We start from the raw sequence: 23,806 nt of genomic DNA, 5'->3' as shown, positions 1-23,806 counted from the left end.
TAAACCACAGGAGCTTTGAAGTCAAAGTATAATGTCTAAAACATAGTAGACATTGAATTAATGCTTGTTGAGTAAATTCAATTTGATTTATGATAAAGAATCTGGCCGAGACATCTGTTGATCTGAAGAGATGCGCTTTTAAAGATATGGATTAAGAAAGAAAACAGGTTGGTGCAGATGCAGTATTGCTAAAGGAGTGTTCAGATACAATTATATGGCTTCTTTGACATGTTCTTAATAAAACTGGGTGTTACCCCGTGTTACATAATTTATTAGGCCATATTTTATTATCCAGTACCAGCTAACCCTCAGATTATTTCTCTGGAAATTTTTTTTCAAAGTTTGATTTTGGAAGAATGTGAACAAAATGTTTCAAATATTTTTTTTTAAGTGCTAGCTAGAGCAGAGGGAAGCTTTCAACTTTAAACATGCAGACACAACCAGTGAAATTTCCTGTCTGAAGGCATTTCCCTAAACTATATAAAATTCTTCGCTGCTGGGTCTTTCCTTCTCTCCCCGCCTACCCTTGGCAGTCACTACAGAGGTTGCCTCCTTTAAAATCCATTTTCCTCTAAACAGCTGACAAATTCAAGCAACAGGAGGTGAGGCCCGGCGTGCCAAGGCCTTGGCGATCAAGGGTGCTACTCTCATCCGTGGTCTCTCTTTGCCAGACCTACGATCCCGGTCCGGGGCCAAGGAGCCTGGGGAAGAGGGGGACCGGTCCATCGCTGACCCTCTTCAGTGCGCAAGGCGGACGACCACCCCGCGCCCCCACGTGGCTGCCAGGAGAGAGCCGGGGGCGGGGTGGCGGAGCACAGGCACAGCCCCGCCCGGGGTGCGCCCCGCCCCGCATGTGCCCGCCTCCGCTCGCGGCGCTCCCCGCCCCTCCCCGCTGCCGCCGAGCTGGACCCAGCGGCCCGGGATCATGGGCCGCCTCCCGCGGGCCCTGCTGCTGTCGCTGCAGCTCGCCCTGCTAGCGGCCGCGGGGGCCCCCGAGGCGCCGGTGAGCGCGCCGCGGAGCCTGGTGTGGGGCCCCGGGCTGCAGGCGGGCGTCGTTCTGCCCGTCCGCTATTTCTATCTGCAGGCCGTCAGCTCCGAGGGCCAAAACCTCACTCGCTCGCCCCCAGGTAGCGTCCAGCCGCGGGCCTCCCTCGCCCCGCCGCCCGCTCCCCTGCCGCGTCCCCGCCGCGCGCCCCAGTCGCAACCGCGCCCCTCGGGAGCCTGCCCGCCGCCTGCGTGGCGTCCCTCCCCTGGCGCTCGCCTTCCTGGGTCTGGTCACGACTCCGCCTTGCGACTCAAAGGGGGGAGGGTCGCAGTTGAATGAATGAATGAATGAATGAATGAATGAACCCTGAGGGCCCTTCCTCCATTAATGCGCTGGGACTGACGTTCCGAGTGCGCGGCGCCCAAGGTGTTAATGAAGGCAGAGTAAGTCCGCAGACCGCAGACGCCTTTCCACCTCTGACTAGCCGGAACTGTTTCAGCACGTAGGGAGTGCCCTCAAGTATTGAGTCATCAGGCCCACGAATCGCTGGGGTTACATTGCTAGGGCCTGATGGGTTTAGGCACAGTTAACTCCTACACAAAGGGAATGAATGTCAGATCAGTAGGCAGAAAGAAGGCAGTTTTGCATGCTAGATTTTGGATTTCCTACAGTTTTGAGTTCTTGAAAGCAGATTGCAGGAATTAGAGAAACTCAGTAGAACACATGAGGTGTTCCCTCTCCCGAGGGTGGATCTTGTCCTGAATCCCTGTGCCCAGCTGTCCTCCCACGTTCTCCTTCACATCTTACCTTTGCAACTTATTACAACTAGTCCTGCTGGTTTCAAGTTGTTACCAGTCAGGATTTGCTAATTTATGTTCAGCCAACTGGCACCCTGTTTGACCAGCAAAGAATCAATCAGAATTACCCAGTGCCTCTCCTTCCACTGCCAGTGGAAAACGATGACTACTTATTTTAGTTTTAGAAAGACTTTCCATGGGCCTGAGAATCAGAAGAAAATATTCTTAAACCCAGATTCAAAGTCTTTCACTATGCGGTGTATTTTTCTTCCTTATAGTTTCTTTATTTTCTAAAATTAATTTTATATTGCTATAAGGTGGTGGAAATAAAAGAAGGTGGAAAACTAAAAAAATTAATTTCTACATGAAAAAAGAAAAATTACATGATCCAAAATGAAATACTGCTGGTCTTACTATTAATGAAAGAGCTGTAAATTTTTAAAAAGTTCCATTTCTTCTTCTAAAAATATTGGCAGTTTTTTAAAAGTAGTAATACTCAAAGCTGTTAAGGGAGCAATGAGTTACTCAGTGACCTTCATCCTCTGCTAATGGAGCTCAAATTGGTCAAGCATTTCTGGAAAGTAATTGCCCAAATGTAGCAATTCTTAAACATTTACAAACCTAATGTACCAAAAAAAAAAAAATGATTTTCAACAGTTAGAAAATGTCATTTGTAAATGTCACTTACAAAAAATGCTTTTGCCCTTTAATCCGGTGGTCTGGTTCCTAGGTATCTGTCCTGAGATAATGATCAGAATGTAATCAAAGATTTTTATATACAAGGATATTCTTGCAGCATTATAATTGTTTATTATAGTAACTTTATTATTATTATTGTAAGTTTAAGTAGCCAACTATAAGGTAATTGCTAAATAAAGTATGATATATGCATGTGATGGAATATTTGATAGCCATTAAAAGTAATGTTTTGCCAAAGGGCTGTTGGAAGAGGGAAATGGGAAGTTGTTGAATCGGTATAGAGTTTCAGTTTGAAAAAGGTCTAGAGATTTGTTGCACAACAATGTGCATATATTTAATGCTACTGAACTATACACTTATATGGTTATGCTGGCTGGGTAGCTCAGTTGGTTGGAGCATCCTTAGGGACATCAAAAGGTTGTGGGTTTGATTCCCGGTCAGGGCACATACCTAGATTGCCAGTTCGACCCTCGAGTCAGGGCGAGTACAGGAGCAACCAACTGATGTTTCTCTCTCCCCTTCCCCCTCTTTTCTCCCTCTCTAAAATCAATAAACATACACTCCGATGAGGATTAACAAATTGGTTAAACTGTGACTGGTGTGCTCAATGGTTAGAGCATTAGCCTATGCAAGGAGGGGTCTCAGGTCAATTCCTGGTTAAGGGCATGTATCTGGGTTGCAGGTTTGATCCCCGGCCCTGGTCAGGGCATATACTAGAGGCAACCCATCAATGTGTCTCTCTCACATTAATGTTTCTCTCTCTCCCCCCTCCTTCCCTCCCTCCCTTCCACTCTCTCTAAAAATCAATGGGAAAAATATCCTCAGGTAAGGATTAACCAAAAAAATTTTTTTAAAAAAATAGTTAAGATGGTCAAATTTACGTTACTTTTTTTTCACCATTTTTAAAAAATTTGAAGTAACTTATTAAAAGACTAGAGGCCCGTGCACTCGGGGAAAAGGGGCCCTCAGTCCAGCCTGTGCCCTCTCGCAGTCCGGGAGCCCTCAGGGGATGTCCCGGAGGCAGGAGGGGCTCCCGCCACTGCCACGCCAGCTGTGAGCCCAGCTTCTGGCTGAGTGGCACTCCCCTTGTGGGAGTGCACTGACCACCAGGGGGCAGCTCCTGCATTGACCCTCTGCCCCCTGGTGGTCAGTGCATGTCATAGCAACCAGTTGTTCACCCTTTTTTGCATATTAGCCTTTTATTATATTGGATTATTTAATAACTAAGGGTCCAGTGCACAAATTCATGCACCTTGAAAGGAACTGTGGGCCTCGAGGCTGCAGTAGGCACAGGGCAGGTCTCAGCCCATCCTCTGTGCCCCGGCCCAGCCCCTCCCACCACGGCTCCTAGTCCCCTGTCTGCTGGCAGCCCCGCTCCTGCTGCTGCCAAGCAATTGGGGCCGGCACCAGCAGTGGGTGCGAGCAGCGCTGCTGTCCCAATTGCCCCTCAGGAGCAGTGGAGGTGGAGAAGCCCTCAGCGGCAATCAGAGCTGGCAGCTGCTGCTCACACCCGCTGATGGCGCTGAGCGATCAAGACCGGCGCCGGGCACCGGCAATCAGTGCAAGCAGCGGCTCCGGCGCTGGCTGCAGGTGCAAGCGGGGCTGGCACCAGCAGCAGGTGTGAGTGGAGCTGGTGCTGGCAGCAGGTGCAAGCACTGGGCGGGACCGTGGTGCGCAGGAGCAAAGAATTTTCAGTAACCACCAGAGGCTTGCCCCGATGGCAGTGACCAGTGCCCCACCTTGGTCTGGCGCCCCTGCTCACCTGCTCCACCATCCCATCGCGGCCAACGCCTGCCATGTTCCATGCACGCCCCCTGGTGGTCAGTGCACGTCATAGCGACCAGTTCGATTGTTCGGTTGTTCCACCATTCGGTCTATTTGCATATTAACCTTTTATGATATAAGATGCTTATATTTGGTTAAGGCTGGAATGAATAGGAAAGAAACTAAGTAGTTACATTCTAATTTTGTAATAAGTAAATTAACCTGTACCTCACTCATTAGTGCCATCAGTGGTTATAGCAAGAGAGTAAGGAAATTCCTAAGAAAATTTCCCCCCAAAATGGTTATATTGTGTTTATAGTCAGGAAAAAGTTTTAAGGAAAAAAAAAAGACTTTCACCAAGTCTTTTCAGGCAGCCTCACTTTCATTCCCTTAGACTCAGCTTGTTTCCTTTCATGCCACTTGATTCCTACCTTCCATTCAAAAGGCTGTCCTGTAGTCTGAAAAACAAACCTACCAGTTTCTCACATCTTCTGTCACCGTCATTCATTTGTAAGTTCTGAAATGTTTTCTTCTCCTAGAACTAATTTGAAAAGAGGCAATAATTTCCACAAGCTCTAGATTGCCTTACATGACTTACCAAGATTCCCTTATTACTATAATTATCGCTCTCATTTAATAGTGTCTGAATACCACTGTTATGTGGCATATCTTCAAGTACAGAGATAGCAAACATGTTGTGAACTTGAATGGTCTAAATCTGGAGATCTCAAACTGGAGTCCCCAGACAGAAATTAGGAGTTCTACGACCTTAGACGGGGAAAAGGACCTATCTATAGCTTGATTTAACTAACTTCTGACTTAAACTGAATATTTTCTTCTATTTTGAATGTAGGCAGAACCTACTGATATTTTTATATTCCAAGCATCTAGCACAGTGCCTGGCAGAGATTCTCAGTAAATATTATAGGAGAAGAGAAAGAAGGGGTAGAGGGAGGGTGGTTAGAATATGCAAGATGGTAGGATACAAGTGTCCTTGACCCGTGAACAAGGTGGGAGTTAGGGGTGCTGACCCCCAGTGCAATCGAAAATCCACATATAACTTTTGACAACCCCAAAACTTAACTATAGTGTTTTTCCATGTCACAGGGGATTGGTTCCAGGACATGGATATCAAATTTCACAAATGCTCTAATTCCTTATATAAAATGACATAAAACAATGCATACAATTATCCCTACACATCCATGAATTCCCAACCGTGGATCAAAAATACTGTTTTCAGTCTGCAGTTGTTTGAATCACAGAGGTGAAACATAGGGAAATGGGCGGGGGGGGGGGGCAATTGTGTATTTATTGAAAAAATCTTCGTATACGTGGATTCATGCCGTTCAAGCTCAGGTTGTTCCAAGGTCAACTGTATTCATTTTCTACTCAGTCCTCTCCTGCCTTCATCAGTAATGACATCACTATAAAATAGTCTTACCTCCTAGTTGTGTAGCACTTTGCTTTTTAAACTTGCTTTATTTAATTTGTTCTCCTAAACTGTCTTGTGATATGGGAAGGATAGATAGTCTTTTCACTTTACATATAAGAAACTGAGGATCAGTGACGCTAACATGCCTTGCCCATGGCCCCACAGCTACTAAATGTCAGAGCCAGCTGTGGAATACCTAGTTCAATGCGCTTTCCCTTTCATCAAATCACCATAATATAATTGCCGAGCATGGTCTGCAGGCAGCCAGACACTTGGAGGATTCCATGTAGCCTCAAGGCAAAACCAGTTAGCCTTCTGGGACTCTGTTCCCTTGGTCATGTGGCTCAACACTTTTGTTGCAGCTGCTGAGACCCTTAATAAACTTCCTAAACAGCGGGTTGGGAGCTGGCGATAACTCCATTCAGCCAGGAGTGCCAGAGGTTATTCCTCCAACTTGGAATTCTGCGAACCTGTATGCTAACATTACACAGTGTGACCAGGGGGGTTCAGGATGGGCTTTGAAAGAAGAAGGACTCAAGCTGTGTTCAAATGTTGGCTCAGTTACTCCTTGGTTGAGTTACTTCACTTCTTCAAGGGAGCTGTGGTTTCCTGGTCTGTAAAATGACAGTGACAATACCTACCTTACAAGTTCTTGTAGAAAATAAATAAGACAGACAATACATGTGAAAACCTCAAGCTCATGGACTGGTTAAGTGAATTTTTTTTAATGTTTTTTATTTCTTTCCAAATCAAAAGTCTTCAGAATTTCTGATTCTAATGATGTAAGGCTTTGATACTGCCAACCTCTTTTTGTCTACACAGTCACTGCATTCTCAATCTATTAGCTTTTGAATTTGTGGAGTAGAAAAACTCAAGCTGAGCTTCAATTCTGTTCCATTATATCAGCCACAGGCAGATGAGAATCCACATTCCTTCCTTTTGAAGCAATTTGCAATTACTTCTTCTCATTTTCTTTTTTATGAGATTGGAATTGAATTGCTTATTTCTATTTGATCATTATTATTTTGCATCGAATCTAACATTAGTTTCATGCCAACAATGACACAGGCATGAAAGATTCCTACAAAAGTAGCCAGAAGATCACACAGTCATTACTATGCTTGTCTTATATTTGTTTTGTTTATTAAAATCATAAATTTATGGAGTGCAGGACTATCTGGCCAGGAGACAAGAAAACTTCTGTACTGTTTCTAGTCTGGGAGGAATAATGAAAATGGCTCTCTGGTCCCCAGGCTCTGCCTTCCTCGTTTTCAGTCTACTTGCCTTTCTGGAACTAAGTGGGAAATAACACAGATCAGTAGCTTATGTGTTTTGTTAAGCATTTCAGCTAACTGGCCAACATTTTAAATAATTTCACATTATATTATTACCTTTCTTTTACAACCACCCCCTCTATTTATCTATTATAGGTTATTTCTTCTGGCAGATGTCTGTCATAATTTTGTCACATTTATTTCAAATATCTAAAAATGTATGTGCTTGGTACTTAGTTATCTAATAGCAAGATGTCAGATACAACATTACTGTGACTAAATTGAAGAGACTGAGAAACATTTCTCCTGACCCACAAGGAAAAAAATAAAACTGGTGAAGACCAAGAGAAAATAGAAAAGTCACTCGCTACATTTAGAAACTAAAAAGTGGACATACAAACTTTTTCAGTAATTGAAAAAATATACCAAGGGAGGGCAAAAGTTGGTTTACAGTGGGGAGTATGTGAAACATATAATTTATTTTTTTATTATTTATTAATTATTGTATTATTTGTTATGAACAACTGTAAACCTACTTTTTTGCACCCCTGTATTAAATATGCTTAATTTCATAATGAGGGATCTGAGATGAAAGAATACTTTGGTCACAACTTATTGTCAAATAGGCAAAAAGTTCATCTCTTCCTTGCTTTTTTATGAATTAATTTTGTTCATTCAATAAATCTTTATTTGAATGACTAATGAATCAATGTTGAGTCAGGTCCCTGTTTGAAGACATAAACCAGAATAGTTTCTGGCCTCAAGACTCTTTCGAACTAAAATGATATTTTTACCATTGATACTAGAAAACTAAGAAACTCCTGTGTAGAGACAGCTATCCACTAATTGTTACAACAAAGTGACTGTGAAGTAGTAGAGTTATTTATATATTTTCTTCTTTCAGGTCAAGCACAATTTAAAGTAGTAATCAAATCTCTTTCACCTAAAGAGTTAGTCCGGATTCATGTCCCAAAACCTTTGGACAGGAATGATGGAACATTTTTGATCAGATATAGGATGTATGAATCTGTCAATGAAGGGCTGAAGATAGAGGTCCTTTATGGTGATGAACATGTTGCCCAGTCTCCCTATATTTTGAAAGGTAAGTGATTATTACATAATTTAGAATCGGCCTCATGTGTAGATTTCATGCCTTTCAGAATGCGTTATGAAGACCTTGAAGTCATATGGAACAAAGTAAAGCTCAATTTAACTTGAAATTTTAAAGGAAAGAAAAACTGAGTAACTTAAAGAGATATAAGTGATAATAATAAAAAAATATTGTATATTTAGCTAGGTAGTTCCCTTTACAGTACTCTTCATTCTTCGCATAAGGTAAGTTGCATTACCTCCATCAACCATTTATAGCTCACTAGGAATTTACCAGCTAATTGGCCTATATTGGGAGAGAGGATGTGCTATACTAGGTTGTCTAGGGGGGTGCAAAAGGGAGACAGAAAATAGGAGCGCAGGACTCTGACATAACTACTTTCACCACTGATGTGTTTAGGGCAGATTTTTCCTGATAATCTTAGAATTCACCAAGAAGTCATCCCACGTTCACAACAGGGGCAGAAACAACGGCTTGCCTTGTGCTGGCTAATGAAGTGTGTGTTTTGCCTTCCCTAGGACCCATATACCACGAGTACTGTGAGTGTCCAGAAGAGGATCCCCAGGCTTGGCAGCAAACGCTTTCTTGTCCAACGAAAGAACCACAGATTGCAAAAGATTTTGCTTCTTTTCCCAGCATTAATCTCCAGCAGATGCTACACGAAGTTCCAAAACGGTTTGGGGAAGAGAGGGGTGCCATTGTTCACTACACGATTCTCAATAACCACATCTACCGGAGACCTTTAGGGAAATACACGGACTTCAAAATGTTCTCAGATGAGATTTTGCTATCACTGGCAAGAAAGGTATGAGAATGAATTCACTGATTTTAAAAACAGTATAATTTAAGTACTTAGTTGTAACATTTAAATGCTTAGGAGAATAATGGCAAAGGATGAAACTGGATTCCAGGCTTAGAAACGTGCACGTGAGGTATCCACCTCCTGCGTGTCTGTAAGTTCTCTGTGTCTATGGCTCTCCCTTTTCTTTAATATTTACATTAAATGGCTTCACCCTCCATGCCAAGTAAGTAGGCCACAGGGTACTCCCAAGGTTTCTGTGAACTCTCAGACATTTATAGCCTATAAGGCCACTGCCAGAAGTTCTCCATTCCTGCTGAATATTCCTTCCGTTTAGGTTTTACTTTCTGCAGCTGTTTTATTCTTGTCACATCAGAATGACTTGAATTTAGAACACAGCTTCCTTGTTGTACCCTAAACACCTCTGAAAGATACTGTGTATGGCACATTTTGTTGAAGGGTGGAGTAACAGAGAAAGGTTATTTTGTACCCATACATAGTAAAATCAATCAATAAACAAAAACCTTTAAAAATAGGTATCCCTGTACTTTCAATCACCTCCCACTCCAAATCCTCTATTTAGCCCTTCTTTCCCCATTTGCAAAACTCTTAAGTAGAGTAATTCAAAGTGATTTTTGTTCTATTTCCCTGACCATGTAGAGTAAGGGATGAGGATGAGCAATTTGACGTTTCTCATCCAGAAAGACCATCGAGGTAGTTTTCTAAACCGAAAGCCAACTTTCTTGATATGAGTTGTATAATTTCCCAAGCATACTGAATGTGTGGCTGCAATCATTTCTTATTTTGACTAGCATTTGCTTCCCCTCTCCCCACCAGTCCACAATATGAACATATGGGCAACTGATCCTAAAGTTGGTGCTTTCTTCCTGCCCTATATTCCCATATCTTGTATTCAGGTGGTTCTTAACTAGGAGTTTTGCCCTCAGAGAACATTTGACAATGTCTAGAGACATTTTTTGTTGTCACCACTGGATGGTTGCTACTAGCATCTGGTGGGTAGAGGCTAGGGTTGCTGCTAAACATCCTGCAATGCACAGGACAGCCCCCAGAGCAAATAATTACCCACAACTAAATGTCCATAGTGCTGAGATTGAGAAACTCTGCTCTATAGTGAGGACTCCTGATCTGGGGTTTATTAATGAGCTTATAAATTACTAGTGCCCCGGTGCATGGATTCATGCACATTGAAAGGAAATAGATTAGAAGGTGGCCAGCGGGGCGGGACTGGGCGAGACAGGCCGGACACGCCCTGGAGCCAACCTCCTGCGGTCCCTCCCCAGCTGGCCACACCTGAGGTAGCGCTGCAGTTCAAAGGGCGTCTGCAGAGTGAGCACGGGGTCCCTCCGGCACATAAGGTCCCTCGGCCTGGCTTGCGGGGATCGGGCCAAAACCAGCTCTCCAACATCCCTCAAGGGGTCCCGGATTGCGAGAGAGTGGTTCTCGGGTGACACATCCCAGAATTGGGCTCCCTCCTCTCTGGTTCCGGGGTGTGTCACTCAATAACCCAAGTCACCGCAGCTTGGCAGCTCCTGTGTTGTCTGCCCCTGGTGGTCATTGCGTGTCATAGCTACCAGTCGGACGGTCACATAGCCTTTTATATAGAGAGATATGAGAAAAGCAATAGGGTGAATAGTCACATCCCTTGACCTCCTGTTTTGTTCCAGGTTCTTTGCCCAGTGACTGGGAAGAAATCTAAGATAAATGAGTCTCACCTCTGGTCTTAGAGCTCCTCGTTCTCGTGGGACTTGTTTTTGTGATTTGGAAGTGAGGGTGGGATGTGAATACAAACTAACAATTGTACCACAACATGACAGGCCTGAGAGAAAAATAGGTACCAGGTTAAAATCCTGGGAGGTTGAGTCATAGTGGAGGTAACGTTAGCTCTGGATGAGAAAGGAGAGTGCCAAGTGAATAAGTAGGAGAAGAACATTCTGGCCGAAGAGAATTACACATTAAAGTGGGTGGCATTTTCAGAGAGTGGCCTAAAGTTTACTGGCACATAAGCAGATAGAAGATGAGGCTCAAAGTAGGTCCTAACAGTAGGACCTTGAATTCTAGCCAGAGAGTTTAGACCTTGTCCAAAAGGCTTAAGGTTCTGTTAAGTCTGGTAGTAACATTAACTTTGGTTTTAGAAATCTGGGCAGCAATGTGGAAAACATAATAGAGTGGGGAGAGTCTAGCACCAGAACACCTAGGAAGTAAGCTATTGCAACATTCTAGGCAGGAGATGGTAAAGACCTAAACTAAGGCATTGACTGCGGAGGTGGAGATGGAGTAGCAGATTCCAGAATCAAAGGTAGATGTGATAAAGAGGTTTGATAGAGAAGGAAAACAAGGGCCTGAGTCTAACTTTGTAGATTCTCATTTAGGCAGCTGCAAAAAGAAAGCCACTCATTCATACCCATCTGTACAATTTCAACTTCTACTACGGACCAATTTAAAACGTCACCCCTGAACAGAAGTAGCTGACTCCTGGTTAAGGGAATTGACTCTGTATTATCCTCATCCTTGATTCTCTGATACTGATGACTGAGGCATTCTTTTCTCTTTTGATGCTATTTTCAGATATTCCATTTTATCAGAAATATTTAAGAAAGCCAAAGAACTAAAACATTTAGTAGCAAACACGGAGATCTTCTCAGCACTGATGTTTATTTTTTTTGTTGTTTATTTAGGTCCTTCTCCCAGATTTAGAATTTTATATTAATCTTGGAGATTGGCCTTTGGAACACCGAAAAGTCAATGAAACGCCTGGCCCTTTACCTATCATTTCATGGTGTGGCTCTATGGATTCACGAGATATTATCCTTCCGACGTATGACATCACTCACTCCACACTTGAAGCAATGAGAGGTGTTACAAATGATCTCCTCTCTATTCAGGGAAATACAGGTAAATTCAAGTTCATTATCTAAGAAAAAGCTTAGAAGTAAAAAAAGGTGAAGGGGATGTTTAGTCAAGGAAAGTATATGTATATATATTTAAATAACCATTTTTCTTATTTTTCTAACCAAGGAAAAAGAGAAACAGCACCCTATATGCCAAAGAGGTTTCTTTAGGATTCTTCTAATCCAAAAATTAAAGCTACATGAGCTGGGCTAGTAATGTTCAAACCTATCAGAGCTGAGTCTCTTTTGAGTTGGTCACTTATAACTACTATTTGAACATATATATTTGATAAAATTATCACTGAATTCTGACACACAGTGCCTTTATCTTGCTAGATGAAGTGAGAGATACTTTTGAAAGTATAAAAATATATGTACAAGAATATGATAGCAGTATAATTTGGATATTATTACCTCCAACACTGTATCTAAGAAATTCTCCCCTTTCCTCTTTCTGCTTCTCTTGATTCTTTAAAATCTGAATTGCTTTCCCCTTTTTAATGGCCTTAGGTTTATGGCACAACACACCTTTTCATTAAACTGAACTCTCTGAGTAGAAGAAAGTCTGCCCTCTCTTTATAGCCTCTTTCTGTTTGTTGCGGATTGGTGGACTGATTTAATAGACAAGACCAGAGACTCCTTGTAAAAACTATCTAAAGATGATGTGAAAGGAAAACTGACCTATTTTTTATTTGATAACAGTGAATTTCTGAAAAGTGTGCTAACATAGTAATGAGTTTGATCCTCTCCAATTTCTGTGTCTTATGATTTATCCCTTAGAACATGACAGGTGTTAACTAATGACCTCTCTTTAGAATAATAGAAATATATTTAAATTAATTCTTCCAGAATATTTCCCTACTAGGAAAGAGAATATAAATATATGTATACCTGTGTATATGTACACCTGTGTATATGTATATGTACTAGTATATGCATATGTATATGTATATGTATATGTATATGTATATAGATACACATAACAGCATATTAGCAAAAGTCTTCCATGTATTCAGAAGTGCTGTGCTCATAATTCTGAGCAAGCTAAGGATTAAAGATGCGTGGGTGTTTCTTAGTTACATAGTTTGTTCTGGTCACCTTGGCTAAGGACAAAAGCTGGTTCATTTTGTACTATGAAGCACAAAAGATGGAAGAAGTGCCCTGTTCGGTGTTACTTAGTAGTTAGAGCATTGGCTTGCATGCCAAAGGGTCTTGGGTTCGATTCCCAGTCAAGGGCCCTTACCTAGGTTGCAGGTCTGATTCCCAGCCCCAGTTAGGGCAAGTGTGGGAGGCAACTAATCGATCTGTCTCTCTCAAATCAGTGTTTCTCTCTCTCTCTCTCCCTCTCCTTTCTCTCCCCTTCCTTACCTCCCTTCTCTCTCTAAAAAATCAATGGAAAAAATATCCTCAAGTAAGGATTAACAAAAACAAACAAAAAAGCTAATGCCTTGGTGAACAGGCCAAGTCGATGAATCGCTCTTTGCTTTGAACTTGGTCCAGTAATATTTTGTATATTTTCTAATGTTGCACAATAGAAACTCCAACATTTGAGTGAGCTCTCCCTCGAAGACAAAGAAATGAAATTAGAGCATTCTAATCCCATAATGTTTGAAAATAGCATTTACTTTAGAACAGGGGTGGGGAACATCCAGCCAGAGGGTGGTATAAGGCCCACAAAATCATTTGGTCTGGCCCTGCCAAGGCATTAGGGGTGAGTTAATTAAATGTTTGACCAAATATAGCAGGCTAGTTTTTAAGCTGATAAGTTTGTATGGTCTGCAAATGATGTTATAATATCCAAATGGCCCTTGGCAGAAAAAGGTTCCCCACCCCTGCTTTAGAAGACGTGGTGATGATAAAAGAGCTTTAACATCTTAGATGACAATGTTAGATTAAAGATGGTTACATTTACCACATAAAAGTTTTAAATATATAACCTTTATTTTTTTTATGGTCTCGACCTTCTAGGGCCTTCCTGGATCAATAAGACAGAGAAGGCTTTCTTCAGAGGTAGGGATAGCCGAGAGGAGCGGCTCCAGCTGGTGCAGCTGGCCAAGGAAAACCCACAGCTGCTCGATGCGGGAATCACGGGGTATTTCTTTTTCCAAGAGAAGGAAAAGGAGCTTGGAAAGGCTAAATTGATCGGTTTCTTTGATTTCTTTAAGGTATGCATTTAATTCTTCCTGGGTGGGTCTGAAGGGCTAAATTTGTAAATAGCTGGGCTGGGACCAGTTTCTCCTGTCTTGTGAGCTGGCTCACACTTTCTTACCAGGCGTGGGAATTACAACACTCCTGGTTTCCTGTTGTTAATTTTGTCTACCAAGCTACTCAGAACTATACTTAATACTCAAAATATAGCACAAGGATTAACCTGGAGTTTGGGTGCATTTCTTCGTATGTTGTGTTTTTTTTTAATAAACTGGATATATAAATGTCTTTTACATAAATGGTCTCAAATGCGTTTGTAAACTTAAAGAGTATAAATTCCATATTAGTATCATAGGAGCTAGAGTTGAGGTTGAGTCCTGCCTCTGCTGCTAACTGTGGGGCCTTCATGTCTTGCTGCCTCTCCCCTGTGAACACAGGTGCTGCTGCCTCGCTCCTCAGCGCATTGTCCTGAGATCAGAGGAGACAGAGGTGTGAACAGTGTGACAACACCTGACTGGCTAGTAAACTCCTTAGTATTGATTACTTAAGAAAAATGTATGCCCTAGCTGGTTTGGCTCAATGGATAGAGCGTCAGCCTGTGGACTGAAAAGTCCCAGGTTCGATTCCGGCCAAGGGCATGTGTCTGGGTTGCGGGCTCGATCCCCAGTGTGGGGCGTGCAGGAGGCAGCCAATCAATGATTCTCTCACATCATTGATGTTTCTATCTCTCTCTCCCTCTCCCTTCCTCTCTGAAATCAATAAAATATATTTAAAAAAAAGGAAAAATTTATTTCCTAAATTTCTGAGTATATCCTGTTCATCTCAGTGTCATATAATTATGAGAACAAAGTATTTGGACTCAGAGAATAGAGGTTTATAAATTTCTCTGAATATTAGTTTTCTCACTTAAAAATATATATTTTTATTCATGTCAGAAAGGAAGGGAGAGGGAGAGAGAGATAGAAACATCAATGATGAGAGAGAATCATGGATTGGCTGCCTCCTACATGCTCCACACTGGGGATAGAGCCTGTAACTGGGCATGTGCCCTGACTGGGAATCAAACCGTGACCTCCTGTCCCATAGCTCGATGCTCAACCACTGAACCATGCTGGCCCGGTTCATTTTCTCATTTGCAAAAGTAAAAAGGGGTGGGATGCTAATACCTGCTTTACATTATTATAATTAAATGAAGTTTACTGTCCATGAAAAGTGATTTTGAAATGTAAATCAAAGTTTATTTATAGCCAACAAATATGAAAACAGAGCACACAGTGTCACCAGTATCATGCAAGTCCTTGAACTTCCCCAGGTTCCTGTATCCTCAACTCTAAAACTCTAAAACTGAACTTTGATATACTGTCTTCCTTTAAAATAAATAAATAAATAAATTATATATATATATATATATATATATATATATATATATATTTTTTTTTTTTTTTTAATTGATTTCAGAGAGAGGAAGGGAGAGAGAGAGACACACACACACATCAGTGATGAGAACGAATCATTGATCAGCTGCCTTCTGCATGCCCCCTACTGGGGATTGACCTGAAACCCAGGTATGTGTCCTGACCTCCTGGTTCATGGGTCGAGGCTCAACCACTGAGCCATACCAGCCAGGCCCCCCTTTTTTTTAATATGTTTTTTTTAAATTGATTTTTATAGAGAGAAAAAGGGAGAGGGATAGAGAGATAGAAACATCAATGAGAGAGAAACTTTATCAATCGGCTGCCTCCTGCATGCCCCCTACTAGGAATCGAGCCCATAACCCAGGCATGTGCCCTGACTGGGAATCTAACAGTGACCTCATGGTTCCTGGATCAATGTCAACCACTGAGTCACACCAGCCAGGCTATTGCCTTCCTTTCTCATGGGTCTAAAAAAAAATAATAATAATGTATAAATAAAATTTTAAATGGTTGTCAATATTCAGTTTAGTAAATATAAAACCTTTGAGAATAGTTTTCCTACCTTGTTTCAAAAATATGAATTCTCCATTATATAGACACTAGAGGCCTGGTGCACGAAATTCGTGCACGGAGGGGGGGGCGGAGGGTGTCCCTCAGCCCAGCCTGCACCCTCTCCAATCTGGGACCCCTCGAGAGATGTCCAACTGCCTGTTTAGGCCCAATCCCACCTCACAATCCAGGACTGCTGGCTCCCAACTGCTCGCCTGCCTGCCTTCCTGATTGCCCCTAAATGTTTCTGCCTGCCAGCCTGATCACCCCCTAACCACTCCCCTGCCAGCCTGATTGATGTCTAACTGCTCCCCTGCCAGCCTGTTTGCCCCCAGTTTTCCTCCTCTGCTGGCCTGGTCTCCCCTAACTGCCCTCCCCTGCAGGCTTGATAGCCCCCAACTGCCCTCCCTTACAGGCCTGGTCCCTCCCAACTGCCCTCCCCTGCTGGCCTGATCACCCACAACTGCCCTCCCTTGCAGGCCTAGTCCCTCCCAACTGCCCTCCCCTGCTGGCCATCTTGTGGTGGCCATCTTGTGTCCACCTGGGGGTCAGGATCTTTGACCACATGGGGGCAGCTATCTTGTGTGTTGGAGTGATGGTCAATCTGCATATTACTCTTTTATTAGATAGGATAGAGGCCTGGTGCATGGGTGGGGGCCAGCTGGTTTGCCCTGAAGGGTGTCCCAGATCAGGATGGGGGTTCCCTTGGGGTGTGGGGCGGCCTGGGCGAGGGGCCTGTGGTGGTTTGCAGGCCGGCCACGCCCCTGGTGACCCAAGCGGAGGCCCTGGTATCTGGTATTTATTTATCTTCTATAATTGAAACTTTGTAGCCTGGAGCAGAGCCAAACCTTCTGCTCCCTCCATGGCGGTAGCCATTTCTGTTGGGATTTATTTATCTTCTATAATTGAAACTTTGTAGCCTTAAGCAAGGCCTGGGCCAGCCAGAGTGTGCAGAAAGCTTGGCTTCCTCCATCGCCAGGGAAACCCAAGCCTCCCTCCTGCTCTCTCCACGGCCGCAGCCATCTTGGTTAGGGTTAATTTGCATACTCACTCCTGATTGGCTAGTGGGTGTGGCTAGTGGGCGTGGCTTGTGGGTGTGGCAGAGTGATGGTTAATTTGCACATTATTCTTTTATTAGATAGGATAGTTGAAATAGGTATTCCTATTTCCTAAAATTATTTAAGATTTTATCTTTAAATGCATTGTATGTCTTTTCTAAGAAAAATATATTTTTATTGATTTCTGAGAGGAAGGGAAAGCGATAGAAACATCAATGATGAGAGAGAAACTTTATCCATTGGCTTTCTCCTGCATGCACCGCACTGGGGATCGAGCCCACAACCCAGGCATGTGCCCTGACGGGGAATTAACCGTGACCTCCTATTTCATAGGTCGACCCTCAACCACTAAGCCATGTAGGCTGGGCTGCATTGTATTTCTTAAAATTGACCTGCTAGTGGCTGCTTATGATTTTAACACAGAGAAAATATGAGTTACAAAATAAAATATAAACCTGTTAAACAATAAAGTTAGGAAGTGGAAATGAATTCCTTTATGTTTAGTATTACAGTGTTGATGAGAAGCATAAGTGAAGCAAATGTTAAAATGTTTGTTTATGTTTGTTTTAATCTTTCAGTACAAGTATCAAGTGAATGTGGATGGGACTGTGGCTGCTTACAGATATCCGTATCTCATGCTGGGTGACAGTCTGGTTCTGAAGCAAGACTCCCCATATTATGAACATTTTTATATGACACTACAGCCTTGGAAACATTATGTACCAATTAAAAGAAATCTTGCTGATTTACTAGAGAAAGTTAAATGGGCCAAGGTACACTTTCTGAATTTTAGTTTCTTTAGGCAATAACAAATTCACCAGAATTAGTTCCATGAATTCCTTCATAACACAATTTAATTTGACATAATTTAGTAAAAAGAAATATTTTCTGAAGTTTTTATTCTCTTGAAACAGCTGAAGAATCTATATCATTATCACTTGGTATGTCCTCTATCAACATTTTTGAGGATTTTTATATTGGAAGTCCAGTGTTTTATAGAATACTAGAGGCCCGGTGCACAAAATTCATACACTGGGTGTGGGGGTGTCCCTCAGCCCAGCCTGTGTCCTCTCGCAGTCCGGGACCCCTCGCTCCTTGCTCCTTACTGCCCGCTGGTCACGGAGGCGGGAGAGGCTCCTGCCACCACCACTGTGCCTACCAGCCGTGAGCCGGGCTTCTGGCTGAGCAGCACTCCCCCTGTGGGAGTGCACTGACCACCAGGGGGCAGCTCCTGCATTGAGTGTCTGCCCCCTGGTGGTCAGTGCATGTCATAGCAACTGGTTGTTCCACTGTTCAGTCCATTTGCATACTAGCCTTTTATTATATAGGATACTAGAGGCCCAGTGCACAAATTCGTGCACCAGTGGGGTCCCTGGGCCTGGCCTGCGAGCTCAGGCTGAAACCGGCTCTTTGACATCCCCCGAGGGGTCCCGGATTGCAAGAGGGCACAGGCCAGGCCGAGGGACCCCACCGGTGAACAATCAGGGGCCGGGGAGGGACCATGGGAGGGCTCCAGGGCGTGTCCGGCCTGTCTCGCTCAGTCCTAATCGGCCAGACCCCAGCAGCAAGCTAACCTACCAGTTGGAGCGTCTGCCCCCTGGTGGTCAGTGCACGTCATAGCGACTGGTTGACCAGTTGACTATCTGTCACCTGGTGGTCAGTGCACGTCATAGCGAGCGGTTGAGCGGCCTTAGCATATCATTAGCATATTATGCTTTGATTGGTTGAAAGGACGACCAGACAACTGGACACTTAGCATATTAGGCTTTTATTATATAGGATATCTTTCTCATGGAATCACTATTTGTGCATATACACACACAAGCAAAAATACTCCAAATGCAAGTTACAGATAGAAAAGACCAGGTTACAGTGCTTTATGTACAAGAAAACATTTAAGTCAACATGGTGCTCTTTTTTTCCCTCAGTTAGAAAAAGGCACAAGTTCATAATGAAGGCATGATATACAACATCCCAAGAATCACAAGTCTCCCATAAAATAAGAATTCTTTTTCAAAGGAAAAGTATTAAAAAGTGATTGTGTTTTATTATGAAACTATAAAAATGTATTCTTTTATTATAAGACTTTACTGTTTCTGAGAAGCAGTATTTGGTTAGGGAAATAGCTGGGTGCCTGAGGCAGAGTAATTATTGTGACCCTTTATAAAGAGTCAGAATTACTTGCAAATGGCTTTTCCTATAGGCAGCATGGTAGAATATTAGCTATTTTCCCAAAATATAATCAGGAATGCTGACTATTCCTGCAACTGAAGGGACAGTCCGTGGGTACTGGTGACTAAATTTTTATTACAACAGCAATGTAGTCTTTTATTGGTAACATTTTATAAAAAATTTGGGACTCTGCATATTTAAATGGAGCTTTTAAGAGATGTTATAACATGAAAACTGACTCATTCTATTCTAGCTTGTATTTTAATATCAAACAGAGAAGGCTAGAATGGGAGGAACAGATGATGAGCCCTAAACTTCCTGGGTATCTAGGAAAGTACCAACGTAGTCACAATAGAAGCTGCATGTGGGGTGTTGCACTTTGTGTGGAGCGGGGGCTGTTAGTGGGCCTGTGAAATAGGGTACAAACATGCATGATCATGTCCACGTAACAGAGATGTCTAGGAGAGCACTTTGTCCATGTCCATAGCCTTGTTCTTAAGTTATATTTTCATCATAATCCATCTCTCCCATGCAGTTCATATCCAACCCCACCTGTGTCCTAGCTCACACTCACTTTTAGCTTTGTCTGTGGGTCACAGGAGTAATTTTCATTCATTGTTTCTTTTTAAACCTCTCAGGAAAATGATGAAGAAGCCAAGAGGATTGCTAAAGAAGGGCAGTTGACTGCCAGGGACTTGCTACAGCCACATAGGCTTTACTGCTACTATTACAGAGTACTGCAGGTCAGTGCAGCATATTGTCCTGCAGGGTCATGCTTTGCCTGAGTGCCTCACTTCTGGGGGGCTTCTGAGATTGAGCTTGTGGACTCTGGGTAAGCCGAGGACCAGCCTAAAGGAGGAAGAGTACTAAGTCTCTTGGTAGCCAATATATTTTATCTCCATTCAGTATTACAAAAACAATGCTTACAGCCTTACAAAAATAGATGAACAGCTCCTACTATCTTGTCAGTGCCTTTTTTTTTTTTTTTTTTTTTACTAAATGCCTTAGGGAATTCATCATCTAGATAATTAGAGGGTTAGAGTAGAGGTCATTAACATCTCTTCCCACTCAAAATGTCCACCTCTTTGTTCTTCCTGCTACTTAAGAGTCCTGCTTTTGCTATCATAGTATAGGATGGAAAGCAAATATTTAGCTTCCTACATAAAACAAACAAATGAAAAATACTTATAATAGTACTAACACCTTAAAACTAAATAACGAAGTACTGTACAAATGTTTATTGGGAATCCAAGGATTAGTTCTTGTGTAACTACCTTTACTCATTAAATTCTAGCCAGGAAGAAAAAAATTAAGAACATATGTTCTTGTTTTTAACCCAAACTTATTTTTCCTGTGAGCAGAAAAAAAAGTAAATTTCCTCAGATGCTTGTTGATACCAGATGCTTTGTGGGGAGGTGGGGCTGTTAGTGGGCCTATGGGATAGGGTACAAACATGCATGATCACAGAAAAATTTAAAGGATGAATTACACCGTTTACCAGAAACAACCTTTCCCTTAGATGAGTTCTGTTCCCTCTGCTGGGCTGGTAGGAGTTTCCCTCCCTAAAATATTAATTAGGCTCATGTTTTCATGTCAGTATTTTCTTGGGTTTGGCCCTGGACCAGGAGTGTCCAGCTCAATGTACTTGAAACCACTGACCGGAAATATCCAATTTTTAGGAATATTTGTCAGTGGCCAAAGTGGAGGGACATTTCACAGGCCTGTCACCATTTACAAAACATGCATGACTATAGGCCTAAAGGAGAGATAGGTGAGAGCACCAACTTTATTTTGAGATGCTTGCCATCTGATTTGAATATTCAGTAAAGTTAATTACTCATTGATGCGCGGAGGATAAATGCTAATTGGTGCTGTTGTTTCAAGAACACTTGGCTTGCCATCCTTTTTGTAGCGGCTTCCTACCTACACATAAAACTGTGGATTAGGGTTCCTTGTTAGATTATGAAATATTACATTAGTCCCTACAATAACTAAAGTGAAAAATGTAACATTAGGATTGGAATAACCAGTCCAAAGCAGACCTTTGGTTGGCAGCAACTAGAAATGACAGCATGATTGGGAAGGAATAGGGGGAATGAAGTGTGGACTAATCTTTTCGTTGCCTTCAAAAACACATTTCAGAATTATGCTGAGCGCCAGTCCAGCAAACCCGAAATACGTGATGGAATGGAACTTGTTCCCCAGCCAGATGATAACACATCCATCTGCCAGTGCCAGGGGAAGAGACCTTTAAGAGAAGAACTTTAAGTCAGCCCGGATTTACACTCCTTTGTAGGTCGGCTGTGTCTTCAATGGAAGCATCTACACAGAATCTAAGCTACGAAGAACACAGCTTGCCAAAATGTAAATCACTCTCTAGGAATACATGTACATCATATTTATTGGTTTGGTTTCTTTATCCATTGTTCACTTTCGCTCTTCCATTTCTAGTTATGAAGAAAATATATTTGTGCAGGGTGGTTTTTTTACCCCCCTACCACACAATTTCTCTTTCTACAAGCTGCTTTTGACATTCAGTAATAGTAAGCCTCCTCTTGGAATGTCTGATAAGAATAAGGAAGAAGAGGATGACTCTGTTATGAATGGTAGCTGGGATTCTATGGTGGGGAATATTTTTTAAAAGCTCACTCATAACTTTTTAGCTGAGTTTTACCAACACCTAAGATAAAAATAAGGAGAAAGTGCCTTAAGCTAGTAGTTTCCAATCTATCACAGTTATTAAAATAGATAAACGCCGCCGATGGGACCATTCATTATCTATATATTGAATAATGGTATCTACAGTCAGGTGGGGATCTGTAATTCTTTTTAATATTTTAAAGGGATACTTGAAAACCTCTGCAACAAGCCGCAGGAAGACTGGTATCTTGGGATTCACTAATAGCTGACAACAAAGGCAAGCTCCATTCCTCACTGCACCCCTCCTCCATTCCATTGGGTTGCATTGCTAAGATGAAACAAATGAACATTTCCTCTGCCTTTAGGGTCCAAACTTAAGACTTACAGCCCAGAAGTTCATTGCACACTCCTTGTAATACCAATTCAAGGTTGAGTTACCTGAAGAACCACACTCCAAAAAACAAGAACTATCCACACTCCCAATCTTAAAATATTTACTCCCCTGATTGAAATATTTACCTAATCTGGAAAACAATGTAACCACTTTAAAGTAGTCATATCCTTTTTTGAAAATGAATAAGAATTTTTCTTAATGAGATAAGAGCAAAACCACATTTAGGAACAATGTAATCAAAGCCAAGTATCCATGGAAAACCCTAATGCTCAAGTTTTCCAGATGCACAAGTGCACAGTAAAAAGTAAAGGGCAAGCTGTAGGGAGACCAGATCTTAACGAATCTGTGTCATTGATATATGGTGCATGGAGTTTGGGCTCCTCAAAGCTGAGATTATAGAAAGTTTGCCCTCGCTCCTATCTCCCTGTCCTCCAAACCCAGGTCCTTTTTGATGGCTAATGATATTTTGTTAGAAACATCTTAAATTTTTAAGATGTATGTCACCTGCCGCCAAACAGTTAAAATTGAGTTGAGATAAGCCCGGCAGCTTCTGGCTGTGGATCAACAAGGATGTGTTTAAGAAATTAAGTGGAGCCCCTTGGAAAATTCCACTGGAAGGGAGCAGCCTTCTAGATTCTAGATAATCCTCCATTGTACCAACTCAGTCATGGCTTTAAAAAGAGTGAGTTTAAATGGCTTCCTGGTTTGTTGACATGAATATAATTTGGTAAAAATGGGATTACTAAAACCATGATTTTTTTCCTTCTTAGGTCACACATTACCCATGATTTCCATTAGTCATTTTTAATACTTCGGTTTTCATGAAAAATATCTGATCTTTTTATTTTTATTTTATTGATTTTTTACAGAGAGGAAGGGAGAGGGATAGAGAGTTAGAAACATCGATGAGAGAGAGACATCAATCAGCTGCCTCCTGCACACCCCCTACTGGGGATGTGCCCGCAACCAAGGTACATGCCCTTGACCGGAATCGAACCTGGGACCCTTCAGTCCGCAGGCCAAGAAAAATATCTGATCTTTAAAAGGAGGAAAGGGATGTAAGGATATGCAAGTGAATATAATAACTGTATTTGCCTAAGCTACCAACATTTGTTGAAGTCTTGTTTTTATTAATAAAATGTTGTAAACATTTCAAATAGCCATCATTAGGGAACTGGCTAAATAGATATTGATACATAAAAGAATACAGTACAAGCAAGAATAAAGTAGCTCTAAATGCACTATTACGAAAGATTTCCATAACAGTGTTCAGGGTAAAAAAAAAACCACACACACAAGTTTTTTTCCAGAACAACATGTATAATGTGAAACCATTTATGTAAAAAACAAAAATATATCCATGTGGTTGAAAGTTTGAAAGGATATTCACCAATATCTGAGGAGGGGATGGAGAAAGGGAATTTATACTTTCTGCTTTATATCTGTGTGATATTTAAAATGTTTTTACTGTGTGAATCAGACTAAAATAAAGAAAAATGCAAACCTAGCAAAAGACAATAAGCACAAAAGATATACATAGGAAAAAATGGATATTTATATTTTCTATTATGCTGTTTTTAAATCTATGTTTAGAATTTTATATCATGGGACATATTACATATACTTTTTTAATAAAGTAAATTTTGTAAATAAAATT

At 41.9% G+C, this 23,806-nt stretch overlaps 1 protein-coding gene across 1 annotated transcript; it reads left to right on the top strand.

Moving 5' to 3' along the window:
* Positions 1-889: 889 nt before the first annotated feature.
* POGLUT3 (protein O-glucosyltransferase 3) lies at positions 890-23,796 on the top strand. The gene is made up of 8 exons (XM_080640045.1): positions 890-1,127; positions 7,859-8,056; positions 8,584-8,870; positions 11,561-11,777; positions 13,742-13,938; positions 17,522-17,716; positions 19,754-19,858; positions 21,258-23,796. The coding sequence occupies exons 1-8, from the start codon at positions 926-928 to the stop codon at positions 21,381-21,383; spliced, it is 1,527 nt and encodes a 508-aa protein (XP_080496171.1). The 5' UTR covers positions 890-925; the 3' UTR covers positions 21,384-23,796.
* Positions 23,797-23,806: the final 10 nt, after the last annotated feature.

This window comes from Plecotus auritus (genome assembly GCF_963455305.1).
Source record: "Plecotus auritus genome assembly, chromosome: 9".
Classification (NCBI taxonomy): domain Eukaryota; kingdom Metazoa; phylum Chordata; class Mammalia; order Chiroptera; family Vespertilionidae; genus Plecotus; species Plecotus auritus.
Note: the sequence above shows the minus strand (reverse complement) of the source record. Positions and strands in the feature narration are given on the sequence as shown.

Excerpts from the sequence above, each read along its gene's own strand:
- POGLUT3 (XM_080640045.1), top strand. The coding sequence starts at position 926 with ATGGGCCGCCTCCCGCGGGCCCTGCTGCTGTCGCTGCAGCTCGCCCTG. Across the intron at positions 1,128-7,858 it reads CCTCACTCGCTCGCCCCCAG|GTCAAGCACAATTTAAAGTA; the intron begins GTAGCGTCCAGC and ends TTCTTCTTTCAG. Across the intron at positions 13,939-17,521 it reads GTTTCTTTGATTTCTTTAAG|TACAAGTATCAAGTGAATGT; the intron begins GTATGCATTTAA and ends TTAATCTTTCAG.